Source organism: Balaenoptera physalus (genome assembly GCF_965194825.1).
Source record: "Balaenoptera physalus genome assembly, chromosome: 10".
NCBI lineage: Eukaryota > Metazoa > Chordata > Mammalia > Artiodactyla > Balaenopteridae > Balaenoptera > Balaenoptera physalus.
In genome coordinates, this window is record NC_138889.1 from 113949519 (window position 1) to 113972984 (window position 23466).

The 23466-nt window shown below is 60.1% G+C and overlaps 2 protein-coding genes across 9 annotated transcripts in view; one reads left to right on the forward strand and one right to left on the reverse strand.

The window, feature by feature from the left end:
• Positions 1-18335, forward strand: LMNTD2 (lamin tail domain containing 2). Of its 8 annotated transcripts, XM_082477763.1 has the most exons (16): positions 1-391; positions 1489-1512; positions 1959-2166; positions 2256-2408; positions 2810-2894; positions 3030-3185; positions 3490-3561; positions 3644-3732; positions 4022-4323; positions 4742-4853; positions 4969-5158; positions 5253-5372; positions 5457-5653; positions 5896-6023; positions 6115-6167; positions 6301-6592. In XM_082477763.1, exons 3-16 carry the CDS (start codon positions 1979-1981, stop codon positions 6430-6432), a joined length of 1977 nt encoding a protein of 658 aa, XP_082333889.1. In that variant the 5' UTR covers positions 1-391; positions 1489-1512; positions 1959-1978; the 3' UTR covers positions 6433-6592. The 8 variants fall into 8 exon arrangements, with proteins under 8 accessions (XP_082333889.1, XP_082333895.1, XP_082333894.1 ...); XM_082477762.1 differs by lacking the exons at positions 1-391; positions 1489-1512 and having other exon boundaries at positions 1552-2166; XM_082477767.1 differs by lacking the exons at positions 1-391; positions 1489-1512; positions 5457-5653 and having other exon boundaries at positions 1549-2166; positions 6301-6435.
• The window catches only part of LRRC56 (leucine rich repeat containing 56), an 18119-nt gene continuing 1669 nt past the window's right edge, over positions 7017-23466 (reverse strand). The window contains 13 exon segments of the mRNA XM_082477770.1: positions 7017-7235; positions 7238-7504; positions 8828-8961; positions 9188-9330; positions 9430-9494; positions 9574-9750; positions 10166-10349; positions 11136-11336; positions 11407-11503; positions 19415-19475; positions 20006-20093; positions 22112-22302; positions 22785-22859. Of these exon segments, the coding sequence (XP_082333896.1) occupies positions 7180-7235; positions 7238-7504; positions 8828-8961; positions 9188-9330; positions 9430-9494; positions 9574-9750; positions 10166-10349; positions 11136-11336; positions 11407-11503; positions 19415-19475; positions 20006-20093; positions 22112-22288 (1650 nt within the window). The 5' untranslated portion in view covers positions 22289-22302; positions 22785-22859 and the 3' untranslated portion in view covers positions 7017-7179.

Here is a 23466-nt window from a genome sequence, read left to right on the forward strand (position 1 = left end):
CCCCCGGCGGCGCCCAGGTGTGGGCGGGGCTCCGGGGAGCTGAGGGGCGGACAGAACCTGGGTCCACGCACGCCCCAAGCCCGAAAACAACACGGAAGCGCGTCTCAGACTGCGGTCGCAGGCGGCGCGTGGGGCAGGTGCCTGGCCGCGCTCCACGACTGACTTTCGCAGAAGCCGCCCAGTCTGATGAGTCTCCCGCCTAGGGAGGGGGCGCCGGCCTGGGACCCCGCGAGCCCGGCCTGCGCCCAGAGGAGCCGCGGGGCCAGAACCGCCCCTCCCCCGGCCTGATGGGCCCGCGTCGGAACGCACAGGGGTCGGGGGCTCTTAGCGGGAGGGAGTGGAGCTGGTTGGCCGCTGCTCCTCTCTGGCTGCTGCCAGGCTGACAATCCTGGTGGGTGAGGGGGCCGCCCAGAGGTTGCCTGGGACAAAGGCCCTGAACTCTTTGTCTGAGGTTCCTTCCCCCAACCCTTTCCTGCCCTCAGTGGGGCCCAATGCCTGCCCAAGCTGTGGACACGCTCCTGCACCAGGCCAGTTCTGCTCTCCTGCCAGGAGACCCCAAGCCAGCGCGGCAGCCAGGGCCCCTCGTAGCCTCAATACTATCTGTGTGGCCCAGCAGCAAGGGCATCCAGAGCCTGTACTCGCCCAATCAGACTGGGCCATGGGCGGGGTGGGGGTGGGGGTGGGGGGTCCTCCCTCCCGCCACAAGCCCTACCAAGAGCAAAAGCTGAAAGTCTGAATGAATGAATGGTGAAGGAATGAAGGTGGGGTGGGGGTGGGGCATCTACTGGAGGGCATGAGTCTTATGGGTCAGGTCTGGGGCCTCACTTTTGTCCAGGGGCGCGGGTGAGGGGACCATTGTCATCGTTATATAAGTGTCCCCAGGCCTCCCTGCAGTGGCTCGAGTGGTGGAGGTGGATGGGGGGAGGGGAAGGGGAAGCTTCTCTCTTGGTCAGGTAAATGGGCACCAGCCGCTATGGGCACAGAGGCCGTAGGAAGAACTCAGGAGGGGCTCCACTGCTGGTTAGAGCTCAGCAAGCCCCTCCGCCAGGTTCTCAGAGCTCTCACCTGCCTCCTCTCCCTCCTCCCCAGTCAGCTCAGGCCCCACTGAGGGCCACATTCTCACGAAGGCCGTCCTGCTGGCCTGTGGACACACTCACAGGGCAGCAATGCCCCCAATACCCACTGATCACCATGGTCAGTTTGGGGAGGGACGGTGGGAACCTGCCCCAGGGTCGGTTGGAGGTGTTGGGCTGAGCTGGGGACCGTGGCAGGCCCTGCTGGTCACTCTGTGTCCTCTGGGCCTGCGGAGGTTAGCTGGGCAGTAGCTCAGCCTCTCACAGCTTCTCCTTCAGGCTGGACAAGGAGGGGGCCCAGGGTCCACTCAGGGCCCCGGTCTGGGGTCTCCCTGGAGGCTCCTGGTAACAAACGGCCCCTCCCCTTCTGGGTGTTGGTATCCATGGCAACACTGTAGAGCCTTTCTCTCCCCAGGCCTGCTTGGATTTCAGGCCTCAGGTGAGTGTTGGGGGGAGGGCCCTGGGTCTGAGGGGGACAGGAACATCACCGGCAAAGGACTAGCACCTCTGGGGACACTTGCACTAGGCTGGGGGGCAGAACTGCAGCTCCTGGAGGGCAAGGGTGACAGGGGGGAGATGACAGGGAATGTGTGAACACCCAAGTGACATGGTGCCGGGAGTGGGGGTGACCTGCTGCCCTGGCCTGGTCAGAAACACGCAGGTGTGGACACCCACGTGACTGGCAGTGTGCTGTCCTGTGGGGCAGACACACACACACACACATACACACACACACACACCCCTTCTTGGAGAGTGATGCCCTGTGAACCAGCGGTGCCATCTTGGGGCTGCCATACACACGCATGTGCGCTGGCCATGTAAGGAGAGCCCTGCAGGGGTGCCCACACACGGGACCCAGGGCAGCCCTACCATCCCTCCTCTCAGCTCCCTCAACAACATCAAGAATGGCCCCTGAATCTTGTCAGGAGGCTGAAGATGCCGAGGAAGAGGCTTTCCCATCCCTGGTGGACCGAGAACTGGTCAGCGGCCACGTGGGGCCTCCAGCCAGTGCCTCTGCCGACCCTGGGGCTCCCGCGTGCCCTCAGGACACCAAGCCCAGCTCCACCAGGATCGTCTCCTCCGTCAGCCCGCAGTAAGGAGGGGAGGGGGGAGGTCAGCCGCTTGGACCAGGCCAGCCAGAGAACAGGGCCTGATCAAGCGTCAGGAGCACTGGCCTTTCAGGTCTGCCCCGCAGTCCCTGGACCCCCGCACCCTGCGGCTGCTGTGGAGGCAGCGAGAACTGGAGATTCAGGCCCTGCGGTGGGCGATTGAGAACCACTGGGAGGCCCGACACTGCCGTATCCTGCAGGAAGTGGCTGGGCTTCCAGCCGAGAGGTCAGCAGCATACTGCTGGTCCCCCGCCTGCCCAGTCTCCGTCCCGACCCTAACTCCGAGTTTATGTCTGACTCCAAAGTCCACTGCCAAGACCGCAGCCCTGACCTTGGCCCTGACCTTCGCCTCTAGCCCCAGTCCTTACCTGGCCCTGATCCCCCACCCCAGCCCTGAAGAGGTTAATATACTGTACAGCCACCCAGACCCTAATCCCCAACATGTCCGTGGGTACTGAACCCAACCTAGACGCCACCTCCAGCCCAGACGTCTTCAGGGCCTGACCTGGCCTGGCCCAGTTGCACTCTGTGCCCTCAGGCCCCTAATGACAGTGAAGAGGAGCCCCTCCTTCTCTCCTTGGCTGCCGACCCAGAGGTGGGGGCTGCTGAGATTGCCCTTTCCCCCAGGAGCTCGCGCAGTCGGAAGTTCTCGCAAAACCAGGTCCAAAAGCTGACTCTGGAGTTGGAAGAGCATAAGGAACAGGCCCAGCTGGTGAGGGGCAGGTGGGATCAGGGAGCGGGGTGCGGGACCCAAGCCGAGGTGAGGATGGGGGGGCCAGGCAGGGGTTGGCCTTGGCCGGCAGGGTCTGCAGAAGGCCCTGCCCACCTCTGGGCCCTCCCCGAGCAGGAGAAGGCACACCTGGAGGAGCGGCTGCTGCAGACCGGAAACACGCTGCGGCAGCTGGAGGCCGAGTTGCAGGCCTTGCAGAAGTCCTGCCTCCTGCAGCTGGCCCGCTCCTCCTGGGTGGGCCGCATGCTGCGGTCTTCCACGGGCAGTGTGGAGGTGAGCCTGGCCCCTGGGCCCCGGCCCCCACAAGCCTGCCCTCCTTGGTCTTCCCTCCGACAGCTAGCATGTCCCCTTGAGACTGGCACTTCTGCTGGGGGTCCCTGGGCTGCCTGGGAGGCCTGCCCCCCTCAGGCTGCCTCTGGAACCAGGACCGAGGCCTGGGACAGGGAGGAGCTACAAGCCCTGTAGTCCCGCCACCTGATACTTAGCAAGTGTGTGCCTCAGGTACTGGGGAGGTCAGAGGGGAGAGTGACCTTGGGCAGAGGGGAGTTCTTCCCCCAGCCTGCTGCCCCTTTTGCAGGTGGTGACAGCAGAGACCCTGATGGACCCCAGTGACCTCTCTGAGAATGATCGGTCCCCCACTGCTGGGGAGGTAAGCGAGGCCCTCCAGGTGTGTTCTTGGCTCTGCGGTTCTGCGGGAGGGTCAGGTCATGTGCTTGTTGCTCCCTGGCCAGGGTTTCCGGCTGGAGGATGTGGACTGGAACAGCATCGCCCACCGGTACCCCAACCTCTTCACCGACCTCGAGTCCAGCTTGGATCAAAAGTAACTGCACTGCGTGGGGACTCCCTAGGGGTGAGGGGAGGGGAGGGCTTGCCTTGGTTGGTATGGACCAAACTCCAAGTTCCACCCCTTAGTGTCCCTGGACAGGTCACTTAGAAGGGAAAGGGCTCTGGGGCCATCTCTGTCCAGCCATGAGCCCTTTGCCCAGGCTGGATCCCAGGGACTGGGGCCACAACTTGGTGTGCCCTGCCCTCCTTATGGAGGTTGGATGGGGGCAGGGCTGGGGTCCAGGAGCGGAAGCCACGGGCAGTGAGCTGCTCTTGACCTGCAGGCACCCCCGGGCCCCGCTGCTCCTGGAGCTCCCACCGGCCACACAGCCTGACCAGTGGAACTCAGAGCCGTACTGCTGGCAGAGGGAGCATCGTCTCAAGAGCGTCGAGTGGAGCTCCCTGCCCCTGGTGGGCGCCAGCAGCTCCGGGGGTGCCGACTCCGAGTCCAGCAGCTGCCTGCTGGCTGCACGCTATCATGTGCAGAAAGTGACAGGGGACCCTCTCCAGGCGCCAGGCCACACTGCAGAGCAGAGGGAGGCACAGGCACAGAGCCTCTGCGGGGACAGTCGAGCAGCGTGGGCAGGTGGAGTGGGGCGGGTCTCCCCTGGTTTCTCCCCCCTCCCAGCCCCGCAGGACTGTGACCTCTGCCCAAAGTCCTAAAGGGTGTCCCCCACCCTCTGGGCTATCACAGTAGCCCAGTTGGAGGCAGCTGGGGCCTTTCCAGCCACATCCCTAGGGGTTAAGGTGGTCTTGGGGGACTACTGCCACTGCCTTTGTGCTCTGGCTTGAATCCACTTCCCCCCACCCCCCAGCAAGTGCTGCCAGGCACTCCTCTGCTTCCCTCAGCCGCCTGGGTCCAGCCACCTCTCCTGTCTGGGATCTGACCCTTGCCTGGTGCTGCTCCTCTCCCACGTGGAACCGCAGGGCGCTGTGGGCCAGGTCTGGCCTCACAGGAGATGTCCCCAGTGGACGCTCCATATTGGGGTTCCCCTCCTGGACAGGCCGCCTCTCCCTGGATCTCCGGAAAACCCACTCGGACAGGCAGGGCAGCAATGGCCAGGAGGCTGAGTCCTGTGCGGATACCCACCCCCGGCGTTCCGGGCGCTGTCCAAGGTGAGGAGGGGAGCCAGCCCCGAGCGCAGGGGCAGGAGCAGGTCTCCTAGCGGGACCACGGTGGGAGGGGCCCGAACGTCTCGGCACAGCGCCCCTGCCCGCGCTCCCGCCCCAGCCCCGCGGGCTCCTGCCTGAAGATCGTGGCGGTGAGCCGCCGCCGGAGGTTCGTGCGCATCCTCAACCATTCGCTGGAGGAGACGGCCGACCTGGGTGGCTTCGTGCTGCAGCAGCTGGTGCGCGACTTCCCCGTGTGCATGTACCGCTTCCCGCCCAGCACGCTGCTGGAGCCAAGGCACCACATCACGGTGCGCCCTGCTCCCCGCGCCCCTCGCGGCCCCGCCCCGGCCCCACCCCGCCGCCGGCCCCTCACCCCTCACCCGCCGCCGACGCCATCCCCAGGTGTGGGGCGAGGCGCCCGGCAGCACCAAGCGGCAGCCACCCTCCTCCTTGGGCCAGGAGCCCGTCCACTTCCACTCCAGCCGGGGCTGCGTGACCCTCCTCCTCAACCCCCAAGGCGAGGTCAGTGCGGGTCCCAGCGGGGGTGGTGGGAAGGGCCGGCTTTGCGGGGTGGAGGTGACCACCGTGTCCCCCACGGCCCCGCAGGTCCTCAGCGAGCACCAGGCCGCGCACTGCGTGACCCCCGTGTGTAGGATCTTCTCCGACAACACCGACTTGTCCATCGACCGTTTCCCGCTCTCAGAGGCCCGGCCCGGTGCCGACCTCGCGGAGCAGCAGCCCCTGCCTCGACTCCCGCGCAAGGGTCGGGTGCAGGAGGCCCGGGCCGGGCGCCGGAGGCCGGGGTGGGGACCTCGGCTCCCTCAGTCCGTACCTCCTCCCCAGGCCCAGACTCGACAAAGACCCCAGACCCCCTGCTAGGACTGTCCCCCACCTCCCCAGGGCCCGCCCTTGCCAGGACCACCCTCCAGCTATTCAGGACTCCTCTCAGGTCATCCACCTCCCCTGGCCCCGTCCCCTCCGGAACCACCCCTTCCCGCGGACAGGCTCTGTTTCTCACGACCCCCCTCACCGCCCTTCCCCCCAGGACGCGGGTCCAGTTGCCCCACCTGAGCACCAGCAAGCTCCTCCGCCAGCGAGAGGTGCCAGCGCGGCCCGTGGGCGCCGCCGAGACGCACCCAGAGCTCCTGCCCGCCAGCCCCATCCCCATCCCCGGTGAGTGCGCAGCAGGGAGGGACGTGGAGGGAGGGGCGGACAGCGAGAAGGAGGCGGCCGGCCGACCCCACCCCCTCATTGTCCCGCGCAGAGGCAGGGCTGGGCCTCGAGGACTGCCAGGCTAGGAAGGAACTCAAGGTCCGGGTGAGTGCTGGCGCGGGCGTCCGGGCAGCCCCCGCCCCGCCCCGCCCCGCCCCGCCCCGCCCCGCCCCGCCCCGGCCCCGCCCCGCCCCGGCCCGGCCCCGCCCTGCGGCCTCTCAGGCTCCGCCCCCCCCAGGTGCGCCGGAAGAGCGTGGACCGCGGTTGTCCGATGGTGGCGCTGTCGGTGCAGAGCACGGCCGAGAGCAGGTTCGGCTTCCGCTTCCTCAGCTGCCCGCCCATCACCGCGGACTCGCGCTGGCCAGTGTAGGGCCGGGCAGGGCGGCGGCACCAGCGCCTGTGCTCCCGCGTCTCCACGACTGTGGCTGCGGGGCGGGGCGGGGAGAAAGCGCCGGAGGCAGGCGGTGCCAGCTGCATAGTTTATTGAACCAACGCCGCCTACCAAGTAAACCGCATTTCTGTACACCTGACAGTCGAAAATGATTCGTGAAAATGATTCGCTTGGTTTCCGGGTATCCGGCCCGAAGAGGAGGGAGCTGGCCACCCCATCCCCGCGCGGGGAACCCCACAAGTCCACCAGGGATGGGAGGCGTGGTTGCACCCTGGTTGGCCTAGGGCAAGCGCCTCTGCTCGGGACCACGGCAACCCAAGGGTGGCTCAGAGCCCTGGGGCAGCTGGAGGGCTGGCCAGGGGATGGACAGGGCCCAGCTCCAGCCTGGGCCCAGTCTGCTCTCTTCCAGGCCTACTCCTCCTGGGAAGGCCAGGCCACACGGAAGAGGTGGGCAGCTGGGCCAGCGGTGGCGAGCTGGACCATCCTATCCTGGGCTCTCCCTCTTCCCACCCTTGGTGGTCCCAACTCCTAACTTCCCTCTACCAAGAGGGTCCTCTCCTGTACCAAGAGGGTCCTCTCCTGTACCAGGCTCACTTCCCACCCCCCAACACACCCGCCCAGGTGCTCTGGGTTCTGTGAGGCCAGAGTTCACACGGGGGCTCCCACGATCGCCCTGGGGCCCTTGCCTACCGCCCAGGCCAGCCTGGCAGTGGGTAGTGGTGTACACTAGGGGTGGGGTTGGGCTGGGGTCATGAGGTTCAGGTGCGGCATGCACCGGAGGCTGGGGGTCTGGCCGCTGGATCTGGTGCTGGCTTTGGGCCTGGACAGCCTTCGGCTCGAGGGCTGGGGCCTGAGGCCACCTCTAGGGCTCTCAGAGCAGTCACTGCAGCCAGCCCCTGACCCAGGCCAGGCCCCAGACTACCCAGGGCTCTGAGGCGACGCCCCCGGAACTGCAGATCTGTGGACCCCCAGGAGCTGCTGCCCCTGTCAGATGGCATGAGGGACTTGGGAGGAGAGGGGGTCAGGTTGTAGCCCAAGGTCCTGGAAGGCTCTGGAAAAGAAGGAAAGAGCACGTCAGACAAGGGCCCCCAAGGAGTCACTTGGGACAGTCACCATGGGCAGGGCTGCAGTGTCCACTGTGGCTCCTCCCCTTAGCCCTTCACCCCCTCCCAAGGCAGCACCCCACTGCCCCACTTCCTGTGCTCCCCAGGGAAGCTGTGGCCCCTCGGCCCTGTGACCTCTGACCTTTGCTTGAGCTGGACCCATCTCTGGGGAAATCTGGGCTCTGGCTTTGGGTCACTGGGTCCTGTCCCCCAGGGCATGCTCACAGGCTGGTGGCCCTGGGGCAGTTCCCAAACCTCCCCTATAGAGCGAGGCCCTGGCACCCACCTGAGGGCAGGCTGCGTGGGTGTGTCCGTGGTCACCCAGAGCCCACCCGGGCCCGGACTGGAGTAGGAGGTCCTGGCACCCCTTTGTCCCTCACTGGCTGTCACCCCTCCAGCCACTCCTCCTGGCTGCCTGCCTGCTCCCCTCCACCTTTCCACCCCTCCTGGCTGTCTCATGGCCCACCTTCCCCAGCCCCTCCCCACAGGCCGCAGCCGGCACAGGAAGTGCAGAGCTTTGACCTGCCCTGTCCCTGCTCCATCCTGGCTTCCTTGATGCGCACCCGCCCCCAATGCCACGCCACCCGCCACCCCGGAGGGTCATTGGGCCAATCTTGCAGCCTACACTCCTGTGGCCCCTGCTTACAACGCCCCCTCCCCAGGTTTGCCCACCCAGCTGTCCTGCCAGTCGGTTCAGACCCTTCCTCCAGGAAGCCTCCCTGGGGCCTGCTGGGTGAGGGGTCTCTCTGCCTCACAGGCTCTGCATTTGCTCCTCTCAGCCATGGTCACTCTGAAGCCAGTGTCCCTGAGGGAGGGCCTCGCCTGGCTTAATTCTGTGTCCTGAGCCCAGCATAGGCCCTGTCTGCAGAGGAAGGGCAGTACCCCTCCCCGCCTCGGTCTCCTGCCCATCTGGTGGCCTTGCTCCCTTTGCTGGCCTTGTGCCATGCTCCCCTCAGGACTTCTGGTGGGGCTGTCCTGCTTGTTGATCCTGGCCCCTCATTGCCCCCACCCTGGGGCCACTTGCTCTTTCATTCAGGACCCCTCTGGCCTCTGCTCACACTGCCCTTCTCTGGAGGGCCTTCTCTCTGTCTCTCACCCAGCCCCGGTGGCCACATGGTCCCATGGGCTCAGGGGAGGGGGACTTGGGGTTGGAACCCCTCGGTCGTGAGACCCCACCCCCAAGGGAGGACCTCCCTGTCCCACCCATCTCAGAGCCTGGCTGAGGAGGGGGCAGAGCCGGTCTGAGCCGGTGTGTGCGGTCGCGCCGGTACCTGGGGCCAGGCTCGGGGGGCTGGGGCGAGTCTTGGGCCCAGCCTCGTCCTGCTCTTCTTCAGGGCCCCTCTGTGGGCTCCCGGGGGCGGCGGCCCCCTCCTCCCGGGACTCCAGGCACCTACTGGGGAGGGGACTGGGGTGCGGGGAAGGGGAGAGGCTGCAGCCCTGCCCCTCCTTTGGAGCCGATCCCAAATGAGTGCGACTCCGGGCTGGTCCCCCAGCCTTGGGCTCCCATGACCAGCCCCTCCAGCCACCCGGAGGACCAGCGACCACTCAGCCAAGGCAGGTCCCAGCCATAAGCCCCCGCCTGTCGGGACACACAGGCTGGCAGGGCCAGGGTGGGGGCGTGGAGCACCTACCGCAGGCGCGGCTCCCTCAAGGCCGGAAGCCCGGCCGAGGCCAGGCGGCGGCGGCTGTCTGCAGGGTCAGGCCCTGGGCCGGAGGCCCGGCTGGCCAGGTCTTCCGGCCCGGGAGGCGGCAGCCTCTGTGGGTGCGCCCCAGCCTGGGGAGGGAGGGGCTGGTTCAGGGGCACGGCCTTCGGGGGGTGCCGGGGCAGGCGCGTCAGGCCGGGGCACGGCCTTCGGGGGGCAGCAGGCTGTACCTGGCACTGGTGCCGACGCTCCTGCAGGCCTTTGGTGGGGTTTCCACAGAGGACCCGGCCGGCACCTGAGGAAGAGGGTGCGGCTGGGCCTAGTTTGGGACTGAGGGGCTACAGGGCAGCTTCACGCCGAGGTGGGTCGCCTACCGTGGGTGAGGCTGCTGGCGTCGTCCTCTGGGGCTGGGCCCTGGGGAAGAAGGCCTTCAGGCAGGAGGCCCCCAGGGACCAGCAGGGAGCGGGGCCAGGGCCTGGGGGCCCTGCGCTGGGTCTCAGGTGAGCATAGCTCGGGGCTGAGTCTCCAAACGGGGGATCCGTGGGGACGACCTGCACAACAGTCAAAATCAGAGGTCATCACGGCCCACGCCAGCCGGCCACCCAGGAGCCCCCCAGCTGAACCCTGTCCACGGAGCAGGGCCCCCCACCACCCAGCATCTGTGTGCCCGAGGCCCAGCGCCACCAGGGGGCAGGTTTGGCCCTCCTTTCCCCCTGAGGAGGGTTGGGGAGGCCCCCACCAGGGTTGCTCACAGGGAGGGTGTCCTGGCCTGGGGGTGGGTGTGCAGGGCTCTGGGGACAGGGCAGGCGGGGGTGGGGTGGGGTGGGGTGGTGGTTCGAGGCTGAGAAGCGACACGAGGCGGCTCTCCGTCTCTGAGAGACCTGTGGGCGGGGCCAGGGGTGGGGGGGTGGAGCCCTCTCCTGGGGCAGCCCCAGCCCGAGGCCCCTGGACGGCTTCCGTCTGTACCCAGCCCGGGGAGCAGGCTGTGCAGGACGCTGCCCTCCTTGATGGCCTCCTTCACCATGAGCCAGTCGTGGTCCAGCTTCCGGGAGGTCGGCAGGCGTGTGTGTGTGGCCGGCAACTCATCCAAGACCTGCAGCTGGGGGATGAGCTTCCTGACCTCTGCCCGGTAGTTGTAGCCCTGGGGCACCTGCGGTGGGGGTGGCAGGCCTGCGTCCGGTGGGCCCGTCAGGCCAGCATCGCCCCGTAGCCGCTGTCCCCAGACCTGCTGGGGGGCAGTGCAGGGGAACTGGGGGGTCGGGGATGCCATCTCTCTCTGCCCAGGCTGCCAGGCCAGCCGGGGTCACTCTGGGACAGCAGGGACTGCAGGGGCCCTGGGCTCTTACCCACGCATGATCTCACTCTCTGGGCTTACTGCCAGGGCCCAGGGGTGCCCTCTGGCCTGCGGAGCTGCCTGAACTCAGAGCTCCGGCCCAGTGGGCGGCCGCTGTGCGTGGGCACCATGAGTAGCTGGGCAGGCGTGTGAGCTCTGGGTGTTCACGCGCACTGCGGGGGTGTGTGCAGCCGCGGGTGGTGTGCACAGGCCCCCGGCTTACGAGCAGCGCTGCAGGGGCTGGGGCTGCCTCTGAACGGGGCCTGCACGGGTGTGTGTATGTGAGCGTGTGTGCTTGTGTACACGACTCTAAGTGGAGACTGTACAGAACACGCGTGGTTCCCCATGGCGTGTGCACAGACCTCTTGGGGTGTACGCGTGCCCCTTCGGAGTCCGGTCCTGGCCCAGGAGGACGAGCTGGCAGCCACCGGGCCTCCAGCCACATGGGAATGAGCTCCCAGTGAAGAAGCCCTCAGCAACAAGCGGGCGTGCCCTAGGCGTGTGCCCTGGGATACCCTGCGACCCGGCCGGCATTCAGGTGGGCAAAGCAGTGCCTGGGCCAAGAGGCTGGAGCTACAGAGCGCCTCCCCGCCCGGTGCCCACCTGGTGGGCGGGGCCGGGGCCGGGCCGCAGGCATAGCGGGTTGCCCTCCAGGGTGAGCGAGGCCAGCCGCGGGCACAGCTGCAGGTAGCACAGCTGCCCCGGGTCCTCCACGCAGTTGCTCTCCAGGTCCAGCACCTCCAGCTGCTCAAGCAGGCACAGCGGGCTCAGGTCCGAGACGTCGTTGTAGGAAAGGTAGAGTTCCTGGGGGGCACGAGGGGGCTCAGTCAGGGCCCCTGGGCCCCCTGCACTCCCCAGAGCACCGCAGACCCACCTTCAGGGCCGGGAAGGAGCCGATGCCGTCCAGGTCAGCCAGGCCGCAGCGAGCCAGCCACAGCACCTGCAGGCGGCCCAGGGAGGTGCCCAGGTCCCTGCAGAGGGTAGGGTTGGCTGGTCAGTGCTGTCCTGGGGCGGAGGGTCATGTCTCGGTGACCGTGAAGGCCCTGTGCCACGCCTCCTGCCCAGCCGCCACCCACATCTGGCTGTCTCCAGGTGCAGGGACAGTTGTGACTGGCTTGGGTGGCCTCCAGGCCGAGGAAGGGGCTCCAGAGCCCCCGGCCCCCTGTCTTCCCTCCTGACTGCAGCCGCCTGTCCTGGGCACCTTCTCCAACCCTTGCAGGGTCCGGGCCTGGCCGCGGGAGCTGCCCTCGTGCTAGACGGCCGCTGCCCGCTGCAGTGGGTGTGGGCGAGACGTCCCCGCCCCAGCGGGCTCAGCCGGGGTGTCCTCCCTCCTTCCTTCCCCCCGGCCTCTTTTGTGGATGATTTCCCTGTGTCACAGCCCGTCCCCTTGCCCCCACCTGGGACTTGTTTGTGCCACCCTCCCTTGGCGGCCGCTCCCCTGCCAGTGGGCAGGCCGGGGCTCTCCCATCTGCCCCCGACCTCAGTGGGCCCCACCTCTGCCCGCGGGGTCCTCTCAGCCTGGGTGACCCTTGTCTCCTGTCCGGGCACTGGCCCACTGTTGCACATCCTTTCCATCAGCTTCTGGGATGTTCCCTTTTGTATTTTCTCTCCTCGCGGTCTCTGCTCTCATATCTGGAGCTCAGCCTCTCACGTGTGGTCTCTGAGAAGGAGCTTGTTCTCATCCCTTCTCTCTCCCATTTCCATCTCTTTGCCTTTCCTCTGCTTTCTGGGAGATTCTCTTGTCTTCCAACAATGCCGGTAACATTTTTTGTCAGCCCTCATACATTTAATTCCCAAGCGCCCTTCGTTGTTCTCTGATCTTATTTCATGGCATTCTGTTCTTGTTTTGAGGGTGCAAAGAAGCCATGTCTTCTTCTGTGTCTCTCAGAACATTCACTGAAGGTGCCTGGACGTTTTACTCCCCCCCTGGCATTGTCTGCTTCCTCTGGGGTCCTGTGGGTTTGTCCTGACTTTTCCCTTTCATGCTGGGGGTATTGCTATATTCCTAATTATACTATTAATAGCTTCTTGGGCATTCAGATTGGGAGTGAGGGTCTGAAATGCTGCCTGGAAGTGCTGACTCACTGGAGATGCTGAGGTGAGGGGCTTCCCTGCGGTGATGAGGTGGTGCACGTTGGTCCTTGCTGGCCACCCTGCCCTCCCTGCCCCGGCTCCAGCAGCTCTGGTCTCCCCATGGTCCTGAATCGCACCTGCACTGTGGCACCCCAGGTCTTGGCATCTGCTCTTCCTCCTGCTTTGGGGGCTCTGCCTGCTCCCCTGGTCCACGTGAAGCCGCCTCCTCACCTCTGAGGTGTTCCTGGCCTGCCTCACCTTTCTGCATCGCTGGGGCCCATCTTCCGGTTCACAAATTCCCCTTCGGTTACGTCTCATCCACTGATTAACCTGTATGTTGCATTTTTTGTTTTTTGTTTTAAAAGATTAGACTTTATTTTATTGCCTAGATTCTATTTTTTTTAATTAATTAATTTATTTTTGGCTGTGTTGGGTCTTCGTTTCTGTGCGAGGGCTTTCTCTAGTTGCGGCAAGTGGGGGCTACTCTTCATCGCGGTGCGCGGGCCTCTCACTATCGCGGCCTCTCTTGTTGTGGAGCACAGGCTCCAGACGCGCAGGCTCAGTAGCTGTGGCTCACGGGCCCAGTTGCTCCGTGGCATGTGGGATCTTCCCAGACCAGGGCTCGAACCCGTGTCCCCTGCATTGGCAGGCAGATTCTCAACCACTGCGCCACCAGGGAAGCCCTGTATGTTGCGTTTTTTAAGTTTTGTGCTGTTACCGTAATCTCCACCTTTAGTTACAGAGATTCCATGTTTCTCCCCCGTCTATTGCCTTCAATGCATTTTCCAATCTTTTAATTGGCTGAAATTTGCGTCTCATGATTCCTTCAAGAGGGGCTAATCAAACTATTTTCCTTAATCTCTTACTCATTCCAAAATGTTGGCTGGGTATGTAATTCTTGATTCATACCGTCTTTCTGCTGGGCTGTGTAGACATCATTCTACTGTCTTCTGGCTTTGAGTGTTTCTATGGAGAACTCTGAGGAAAACTTCCTTTTTTTTCTCTTCTTAAAGGAAGACTTGATCTCTTTCCTTGGCTGCCCCCAATATGATCTGTGTCTTGAAGTCCAGGAACTTTATTAGGATATGTTTCAGGGTTGGCAATTCAGTTTCAGTTTTTTATTTCGATCTGTAGATGAAAGTTTTCTTTTATGTCTGACAAGTTTTCTTTATTCTTTAAACAACTGTTAGGTTCTATTGTTTCTCTTCACTTCTGCAAAGATTACAATTCTGCACATGCCAAGCCTCTGCTAGCTGCCCTCCAGGATTCTTTTATTTTTTATTTTATTTTTTAAAATTAATTAATTAATTAATTAATTTTTGACTGCATTGGGTCTTCGTTGCTGTGTGCGGGCTTTTCTCTAGTTGCAGTGAGCGGGGGCTTCTCTGTTGTAGTGCGTGGGCTTCTCATTGCGGTGGTTTCTCTTGTTGTGGAGCACGGGTTTTAGGCGCACGAGCTTCAGTAGTTGCAGCATGTGGGCTCAGTAGTTGTGGCTCGCGGGCTCTAGAGTGCAGGCTTAGTAGTTGTGGTGCACGGGCTTAGTTGCTCCGCGCCATGTGGGATCTTCCTGGACCAGGGCTCGAACCCGTGTCCCCTGCATTGGCAGGTGGATTCTTAACCACTGCACCACCAGAGAAGCCCTAGAAAGTTATATCTTTAGATATATTTATCAAAAAACTGGAAGGAGTAGAATAATTAAGCTAAGCATTCAGCTCAAGGAGCTGGAAAAAGAACAACAGCAAATAACAAAAGAACACGAAGGAAAGATGTAATCAAGATTAGAACAGAACCAGTAATAACTAGAAAAACCATAGAGAAGATTAACAGAGCCCAGTGCTGATTCTTTAAAAACTTAATAGACAATCCTCTGGCAGGACTGATCAAGGATGAACAGAGGGACAATGCAAATAAATGTATGGAACTTAAAAAGAGGAATAATTATGGCTATAGCAGCAATTTAAAACAACAAAAACCATTATGAACAAACTATATACCAACATTCATGAAAACTAGACAAAGCTGGTGCCAAAAGAAAGAAAACTAGACTAATAACCACTAAAGAAATTAAACAGTGATTAACACCCCTCCCCCCACCCCCGCCAAGTCCCTGGATCTGGATCAGCTTTAAAAGTAAAATCTATCATGGAATAGACAATCTCTATCTTCCACAATAATTTCTTGTACAGGAAGTTTCAAAAAATTAAGCAGTTGAAGAGAACAATAAAAGGGAGGGCCCCGTCTGAGTCAGTCGTTGATTCCAGGACCAGAGAAGTACAAACTGGGGAATTAAAGCACTATCACTCATGAAGACCGATGTGAAAATTGCAAAGCAAATATTATTTTAACGTTACAGTGATTTAAAAATAACTCATCAAGTAGTGTTACTGCAGGAATGTAAGGATGAATTACCATCACAAAATCTGTCAGTGGAATCCAGTGCATAAATAGACTAAAGGAGAAATATCATTTTATGATCATGTCAATAGATGCAGAGGAACCCAGACACATACCCATTAAGATTGGGAACAAACCAAGGATGCCTGCTACTGTCATTGCCGCTGTCTAACATCGTACTGGCTAGTAGATCCTGGCCAAAGCAATAAGACAAGAAAAAGGAGCAGGAGGATTTGAGTGAAAGATAGCACTCGTAACTTGCTGATAACATCACCATCAATACAGAAACCCATCTGAATTAACAAATTATTTGAATTAATAGGAGAGTTTGGCAATAATGTTAAATACAAAACAAAGGTATACTATTGCCAGAGGCAATAGACCCATTTATAAAAATCAATTGTTTTATTGATTTAAAAAATCTATTCTAGGAAATCCAAAAAAGAGGGCATATATGTATACATATAGCTGATTCACTTTGCTGTACAGTAGAAACTAACACAATATTGTAAAGCAACTATACTCCAATAAAAGTTAATAAAATAAAAAATCTATTCTAAATCAGCATAGTGTTTCTCTAAATTTGCAACAATCAAACAGAATACAGCAGAATCAGGACCTCATCCATGATTATAAAAATACTATAAGTATGTGGGAATTAATTCAGTTCTGGTTTCAGGGAGCCCTGCCTTCAGAGGAGGCTGGTGTCCTGCCCTGTCCCACGTGGCAGAGGGGTGCACAGGTGGGGGTCCTGGTTAGCCCACTCCAATCATAATTCCAATCCCTTGCTAGTGGTTGGTGTAAGAGAGTGTATACATGATACAGTTCCGGCCAAAGAAACACAGAAGAATGCTGGGAACCTTCTTGTTCTTACTGATGGACACAGGAGGGCACATTTCCTGTTATGGGATGAATTGCATCCTCCCCCCACCCCCAAATTCATATGTTGTAGTCCTAACCTCCAGGACCTCAGAATGTGACCTGACGTGGAAACAGGGTCTCTGAAGATGTAATTGGTGGAGATGAGGTGGGCCCTAATCCAATATGACTGGTGTCCTTACAAAAAGGGGAAATTTGGATCCAGACACAGGGAGAAGAAGGCCACGTGAGCTGAAGGCAGAGATTGGGGTGATGAGTCTACAAGCCAAGGAACGTCAAAGGTGGCCAGCAAACCCCCAGGAGTGAGGAGTGAGCTGGGTTCTCCCTCTGCCTCAGAAGGAGATACACCTTGATCTTGACTCATGGCCTCCAGACCTGAGGGAGTCAGTTTCTGCTGTTCAAGACACCTGGTTCGTGGTGCTTTGTTCAGCAACCCTAGAAGACTAGCTACCACACTCCCTCAGCCCACCAACGTGGCTGCAGCAGCCCCAGGCATGGGGATGGGGGCCACATCCTGAGGGGCCACCGGCTGAGTGAGCCACCACCGGGCTCCTTGTGTGCCCTCAGAGATAGGGATTGTCACCTGTTCTGTTCCCTGACATATCCTCTGTGCTTAGAACAGGGTTTGGCCCGTGGTCCTTAGGCACTTAAGGGATAAACAATTTCTCACTGCTCAGGCCGGTTGCATGCAGGTTTCTGTAACTTGCAGCTGAAAGTGTTCTAACCTATGAACTTTACAGAAGAAGTTTAAAGACTCTATTAAAAACATTAAAGCACACATGAATGGAGAGCTATACCATATTCATGGATGTATATAACGTAAAAATTAACCCAAATGAGCATGTGACTTTTTAAAATTCCAAAACAAAACAAAACAAAATCCTGAAAGATTAGGGTGTGTGAAACCCAGCAAACTGATAGTAAAACTCAAATGCAAGAATAAGCGTTTAGGAATAGCTAGGTCAGTGTGGAAAAAGGAAAACTAAGATGAGGGTAACATGTTACAGATTAACACAAAGCCGCGCCAATAAAGACTGTGACAATGGAGAGCTCCTCACTCCGCCAGCGTGTCTGCGTGGGTCTGGGGTAGACGATGCTGGGAAAACCGACTCACCAGGTGGTGCTAAACAGAACTGGGTCCCCATCTCATATCAGGAGTGGAAGCAACCTCGCAGATAAGTAGGATTAAAGACCCGAAAGTGAAAAGTGAGACCATAAGTGAATAGAAGAAAAAGTAGAATATCTCCAAGACCTTGGGGTGCAGACAAACCTCCTAAAAAACACCCACAACACCAGCCAGAACTGATGGACTGGAACAAATCAAAATGAGGGGTTTCTGCTTAAGTGAAAGCCACCATGGTCTGAATTCACGGGAGGAGGAAGGGTGGAGAGTCTTCAGGGGACACACACACGATTAAGTTGTAGCGAGAACTGTCCCTTCAATCATTTTAATGATCTCCAAGTTAGTTGTTGAGTTTCAGAGATTGTTACTGTGGTTTCCCCACACAGTGGTCCTGGTGAAGGATGCTCTTGTCAGATGCTGGCTGGCCTGGAAACCAGCCCCATCTGTCCTCACGTCAGTGACACTTTCAGGGGCTGAATTCTCTCTCAGCTTCGGATGAAGTGACAGCCATCACATGAAAATTACTTTCCAGTCCTCATAACACTGCCTGAGGTTTTAATGGCTTGACTATCTCTGTCATCAGCTAAGCTGTAATACTACTTCATTGCACTGTCATATTGAATTAGTTTCCTTTTACAAATATTTGTTTACTATCACTCCGTGGAGATTTGCAAACAACATTCGGCCAAGTTTCAGGATTCGCTAACAGACAACTTAAAAATTCCTTACATTTTTCACTGTCGTTTTCAAGGAACAGAACACATGTTTTATATAAATCATGATTTTTTTCTTGGAATTGATTTTGTTTTTGAAATCAAATATTTTGTTTTGTTACAAATGGTAACAAATATTTAATTTTATACCTTCCACTTCTCTTTGTAGTTTCCATCCTTTATTTCATACGTTTTCTATATATTTTATTGTTCTTTGAGCTAATTTGTAAGCCTTAATAATGAAGGAGTAAATATGATTTTCTTTGTCTTTGTTAACTTAAAGTATTGATGTCTCTGTCAGAATATTGCTGAACCATGTATCAGTACTAAAGGCAATTCCGAGAGCCTGCTTTCCAGACCCTTCCTTGCAGGCCCAGGAGCCACGCAGGAGCCATGGAAGCTGGCATCCGCCTGCTTGTCCCTGCCCACAGGGGCCACGCGGCCTCTGATCTTCTTTGCTTCCACTTCTAGGATTTCAGGTGTTTTTCAAATTCTTTTTGATGTTTATTCGACAAACAGCAGTACAAATAGGAAAAATCGTGCAAGGCTGCTTAATGAATACCTTTATCATCTTCCCTGGAAATGACTGGATACTTACAGCCCATTTAAAACATCAGGAGAACTTTCTAGAATTGGGACTGGCCTCCCGCTGCCCCAGGACGGCTGTCTGGCCGCATAAAACCAGCAGGGTTGGGCTTCCCTTGTGGGGCAGTGGTTAGGAATCCGCCTGCCAATGCAGGGGACGCGGGTTCGAGCCCTGGTCCGGGAGAATCCCACATGCCGCGGAGCAACTAAGCCCATGCGCCACAACTACTGAGCCTGCGCTCTAGAGCCTGCGAGCCACAGCTGCTGAGTCCGCGTGCCACAACTACTGAGGCCCATGCGCCTAGAGCCCGTGCTCCGAAACACGAGAAGCCACCGCAATGAGAAGCCCACGCACCGCAATGAAATGTAGCCCCCACTCACCACAACTAGAGAAAGCCCGCACGCAGCAACGAAGACCCAACACAGCCAAAATTAAATAAATAAATAAATTTATAAGGAAAAAAAAACCAAAAAAAAAAATCCCAGCAGGGTTTTCCTGACACCCATTTTGTTCAAACACCCAATAAACTCTGATATTACTTCAGCTTTGTTCTTTCCAGCCCGACGAAGTAAGAAAAAACCTTAATCTGTCCTGAGTTTTGCATTTTGTCCTTTACGCTATTAAGATGCTGCTGTGTTTCACGTGGGGCCTGAGGTCCGGCTGGTCAGCAGCAGCCGTGCTCCTCTGCTCGTCTCGCTGGGCTGATGGGGGCCGGCTCAGCCCCCAGCTACGGCCCCACCAGCACGGGGACACAGCCCTGGGCTGTGGTGAGGGGTGTGGGGACGCCCCAAATCCAGAGGCTGGTTGGTGATGAGTCGCCCAGGCTCGCGGGTTGGGGGTTCTCTGCCGAAGGTCAGTGGGCGCCTTCCGGGCACCACAGGGAGGTCCCTGGAGACCTCGTCTGCCACAAAGCCTGGCGTGGCCAGCCCGACCCTGACTGCAGGCTCCGGGTGGCTGGCGTCACCCTCAGCGGGGCCTCCTGCTGACCAGGGGTGGGCGACGTGACCAGGGGTGGGCGTTAGGGCCGGGAGCCGGAGATAGTGGGAGGCCCAGGACCCCACCCAGGCCGGCAGCACGCCCTCGCCTGTGACCACTGCGGGGGGTGGACACTCACCTCAGGGAGCCCAGGCAGCTGCCGTTCAGCTTCAGCTGGCTGAGGTTGGGCAGGTGCAGCCCTGTGGGGCCGCAGGAGGAGAGGTCAGCGCAGGCCCTGCCGCCCTTTGCACCTTCAGAGGCGTCAGCGCCCCTCGGCCCCTGCTGCCTGACGGCTGCTCTGAGGCCCAGGGGCAGCCTTGGGGCCACATGCTGATGTCTGAGGCCCGGCTCGAATGACACAGGCCAGCAGGGGAGGGTGCAGGAGGCACCCCGTGGGGGCAGAGGCACACAGAAGGCCACGGGGCCACGGGACTCTGCGGGGAGGGGAGCCTGGCTGGCGCGGGTCTCGCCCACAGGCCGCCTCCCACGGGGAACTGCGGGCACGCCCAGATCACACACTGGGCTCCAGAGCACGGCCCCCCCAGCCAGTGTCCCGTGCTCTCAGGGCCCCGGGAGAGGGTTCTCAGTCCCTGGAGAGCAAGGTGCAGGGCAGGTCTGTGGGTGCAGTGGTCCAAAGACCAGAGCCTGGTGGGCAGGGCCCGAGCAGGCCGAGCCTTCAAGCACGGCCTGGCCGTGATGGTGGCGGGTGTGCACGGGGAAGGGCTCTCACCAAAGTTCCCCAGGCTGTTCTCATGGGTGTTGACACACAGCTCCAGCACGCTCACCAGTCGGAGGTCATCCACCTGGGCCAGGGCCTGCTGCAGGGGTCGGTGGGGAGTCAGCCCTGAGAGCTGGACAGTAGTTACACACACCCCGCCCCGCCCCCTAGTGAAACTCCTGCTTTTGGCTGCAAGGCTGGAGCAGGTGGCAGGCATTTCCCTGCCTCACCCATGTTGACTGCGGCTACGATTGGCTCCAGCTGGACGATAAGTGTGATGTGACAGGAGTGGAGATTGTGATCCTGTGTGGCTGGTGGGGCCGTTGCCAGAGAAGGGCGTGCCCTGAGGTGTGCTGGTGTCCTAACGAGACCCATGGAACAGACCCAGTGCAGCTCGGGCCTGAAGCCCAGCTCTGCTCAGCACGGCCGAGCCCCAGCCTCCTTCAAACCCACGGACGGTACACTTGCACTGTAAGCTGATGAGTTTGGTGGTTGTTTGTTACGCAGCATCACTATAGCAATAGCTGACTCATACAAAACTTGGGACTGAGGTGCAGCTCCAATAGCTACCATAACAAAAATGATGAAACGATGTGACACTGGATGGGGACTGGTGGGGGGGGGGGGTTGACGTGAGTGTTACTGAAACTGGAAAGATGGAGACCCAGGTCATGTGACAATGGAATTTTTAGTAAAAGGGTCTCCTGTAGTAACCTGGATGGCAGAAGACGCACACAATGAACCTGTGACGGGGGTGGAGAGGTGCCAGGCAATTGTGGGCAGAGTGAGCTGGCCACAGTTCACTGCATTTGATGAGGTTTTACAGAAGGCAGAGTTCAGAGCTGGTGGAGAGAGCCCAGGAGTCCTGGAACTCGTGGCTTGGAAAATAAAATGGCTTCTCAGCTCAAACCAGTAAAAGAAAAAACGAAGAAGGGCTTGGAGTTAGGATGACTCAGTAAGACTCAGCCTCAGGGAGAAAGCAGTTGCCACATGCTGGCGACACGCAGGACAGTCTGGGAGGACAGAGGCCTGAGACCCCCGGTTCCAGCGACCAAGGGAAATGCTTCAGCAGCCATGCTTTGGCACGGTGGGCACTGGACTCAAATACGTTAGGAAGCAAGGGTGGTCCTGGGGTGCTTGGGCCGCGCTCACACAGGCAGGCTCTCTCCCCCGCCAGGAGCTGGGTGGGGGAGGGGGAGGTCCCAGGGTGGACGGAGTGGCTCTGATCAAGGCGTGCACCCAGCACCCAGCCCGTGCAGCAGCGGGGGCCGGCGGCCTGACCTGACGGGTCCACGCTGGACCAGGACCCTGGGTGCTGTGGGTGCTGCAGGCCCGGCTGGAGGGCGGACACACAGGGGCTGCTGGGGGGTGTGGGGAGGGGGCCGGCGGGAGTGTCCTGTCCACCTGCAGTGACCAGACCTCGTGGACCCTTCTCTGAGTTGGTCAGGAAAGTGCGTGGGGACCTCAGGCAGCCAGGCTTCCTTCTGCTGAGTGTTGGTGGGTGCGTCACTCCAGGGTCTCCAAGGGTCCCTCACCTGGGTGCAAGTGTTTGTGCGGGCTGGAGGGGTGCTGGGGAGTGCCTGGCCCTTAGCGTGGCCAATGACGGGCGAGGGGCCAGCAAGGGAAGGGGTCCAGTCACCAGGAGGTGCAGGGCTGCTCTCTGGGGTCACTGGGCAGGAACCTGCAGTCGAGACGGCTCTGCAGAACCTGCTGGGCCCCAGGGTGGGAGTGGGGGAGCGGCTGCCACCGCACCCCAGGTTTGGGAGAAAGGCTTCAACAACTGCGCCAGATGAGGTCAGTGGGACCCCAGGATGCCCCGCCCTGCAGACGCCTGCGCCCTCCTCTGCTCGCGGTTCCCTAAGTCTGTGCGCCACGCGCTTGGATGGGCTGTCACCCTGTTCCCCACAGGAAAGAGGGGCCTTCTCTCTGGTTCACGGAGGGGTCCCTGGAGCCCAGCGCACGGTAGGGGCTCAGCAAAGCTGTGGATGGGCCTGGCTCGGGCCCTTCTGCGGCCTGAATGCCTGGGGGACGTCTGTGTCACCAAGCACCTGGGGTCGACCCAAGGGTAGAGCAGGCACAGGGGCCCCAGCGGGCCAAGCCCAGCCCCCCGGCACTCACCAGTCGGGCAGGTGACAGGTGCTCCTCCACCAGCCGCTCACTGCGGCTGCCCCCTCGGCTGCCCGGGGCCTTGCTCTGGGGGCGGGGGTTGTGCCGGCTCTGCCAGCTCAGCTCCCGCACTCGGACACTGGCTCTGCTTGGCCAAGGCCCCTGGGCTCTGTCCCAGGCCTGGTCCATTCACATCCAACCTGCTGGGTGTAGGCAGAGGGCAAAGCTGATCAGTCTCTGCTCTTCCTCTGATCCACAGCCCAGCCGAGACCCTGTGCAGCCCTTGATGTATCCAAGCACACAACAAGCCCCCGGAGCCCACCTCTGGCCCGGAGAAGGCTGTAATGGTGAAGCTCCAGCCTGCCCAGGGGCCTTGCCGTCTCCTCCCTCAGCCTGGGCTCACACCCCCGGCCTGGGCAGGCCGCCCTCCCTGTGTTTCTGCCCATGCTTCAGGGTCCATGCGGGGTGCCAGCTCTGGCCTACCCTCTGAGGCCCCATGTAGGCGAGGGAGCGGGGCTGCCTCGAGGTCCCGTTCGCCCATTTGCTGCTGTAATCAGCAGCAGCCTCTGCCTCAGGGCTTTTGCTGTGTGTCCTTCTCCACCTGATGGTCTCTGACCCTGTGGGGCTCAGGACCAGGGTCTCAGGCACTCCCCACCGACCCCTGTGCCCACTGAGACCCCCTCACCTGGAGGCAGCTGCTTTTTCCCCACCGTGGGTCAAACATCTGGGCAAGAGGGCAGCATGTGGCCCCAGGCAGCACCTGCGAGAGAGACAGTCAGGTTGGCCTCCTGGCCAGGTCACCATGCTCGAGGGACCTGGGACAGGCTGGGCCAAGGTCACAGGGCCCAGAAGCGAGCAGGTGCAGAGGTGTGGGGCTGTCAGCCTGGGGCCTGGCCCTTAGGTCCTTTCAACCATCCTGATGGGGCACCTGGCCCGGCTGACTGGGAAGACAGCCATATGGGTGACCGACGCCAGGGTCCCTCTGGATCCATCCAATGCAAATGCTTGGTCTTCATTCAAATCCCCACTTCCCTCCATCCCCAACTCCACCCTCTTCCAAAAGGGGTCCCCGGCCTGTTGCTCTGGACCATCCCCTGTGGGCTGGCCTCCCAGGCACCCTGACCCTCTTGGGCGTTACCCCCAGGCCCACAGGAGGTGGTCCACCTGCAGCAGGCTCAGCTGGCATTGCTCCTTAAAGATACAGATGCCTGTGCCTGGTCCCAGACCCTGGAATCATCTCTGAGGGTAGAGCCAGAAGTCTGTACGGAAATCCTGGCTTCTTCCCTCCACCTTGGATCAGGGCCTCGCCGACCCCCACCCCTGTGCTCCCTCCCGACCTTCTTGGACTTACTACCTGATAAGACCGA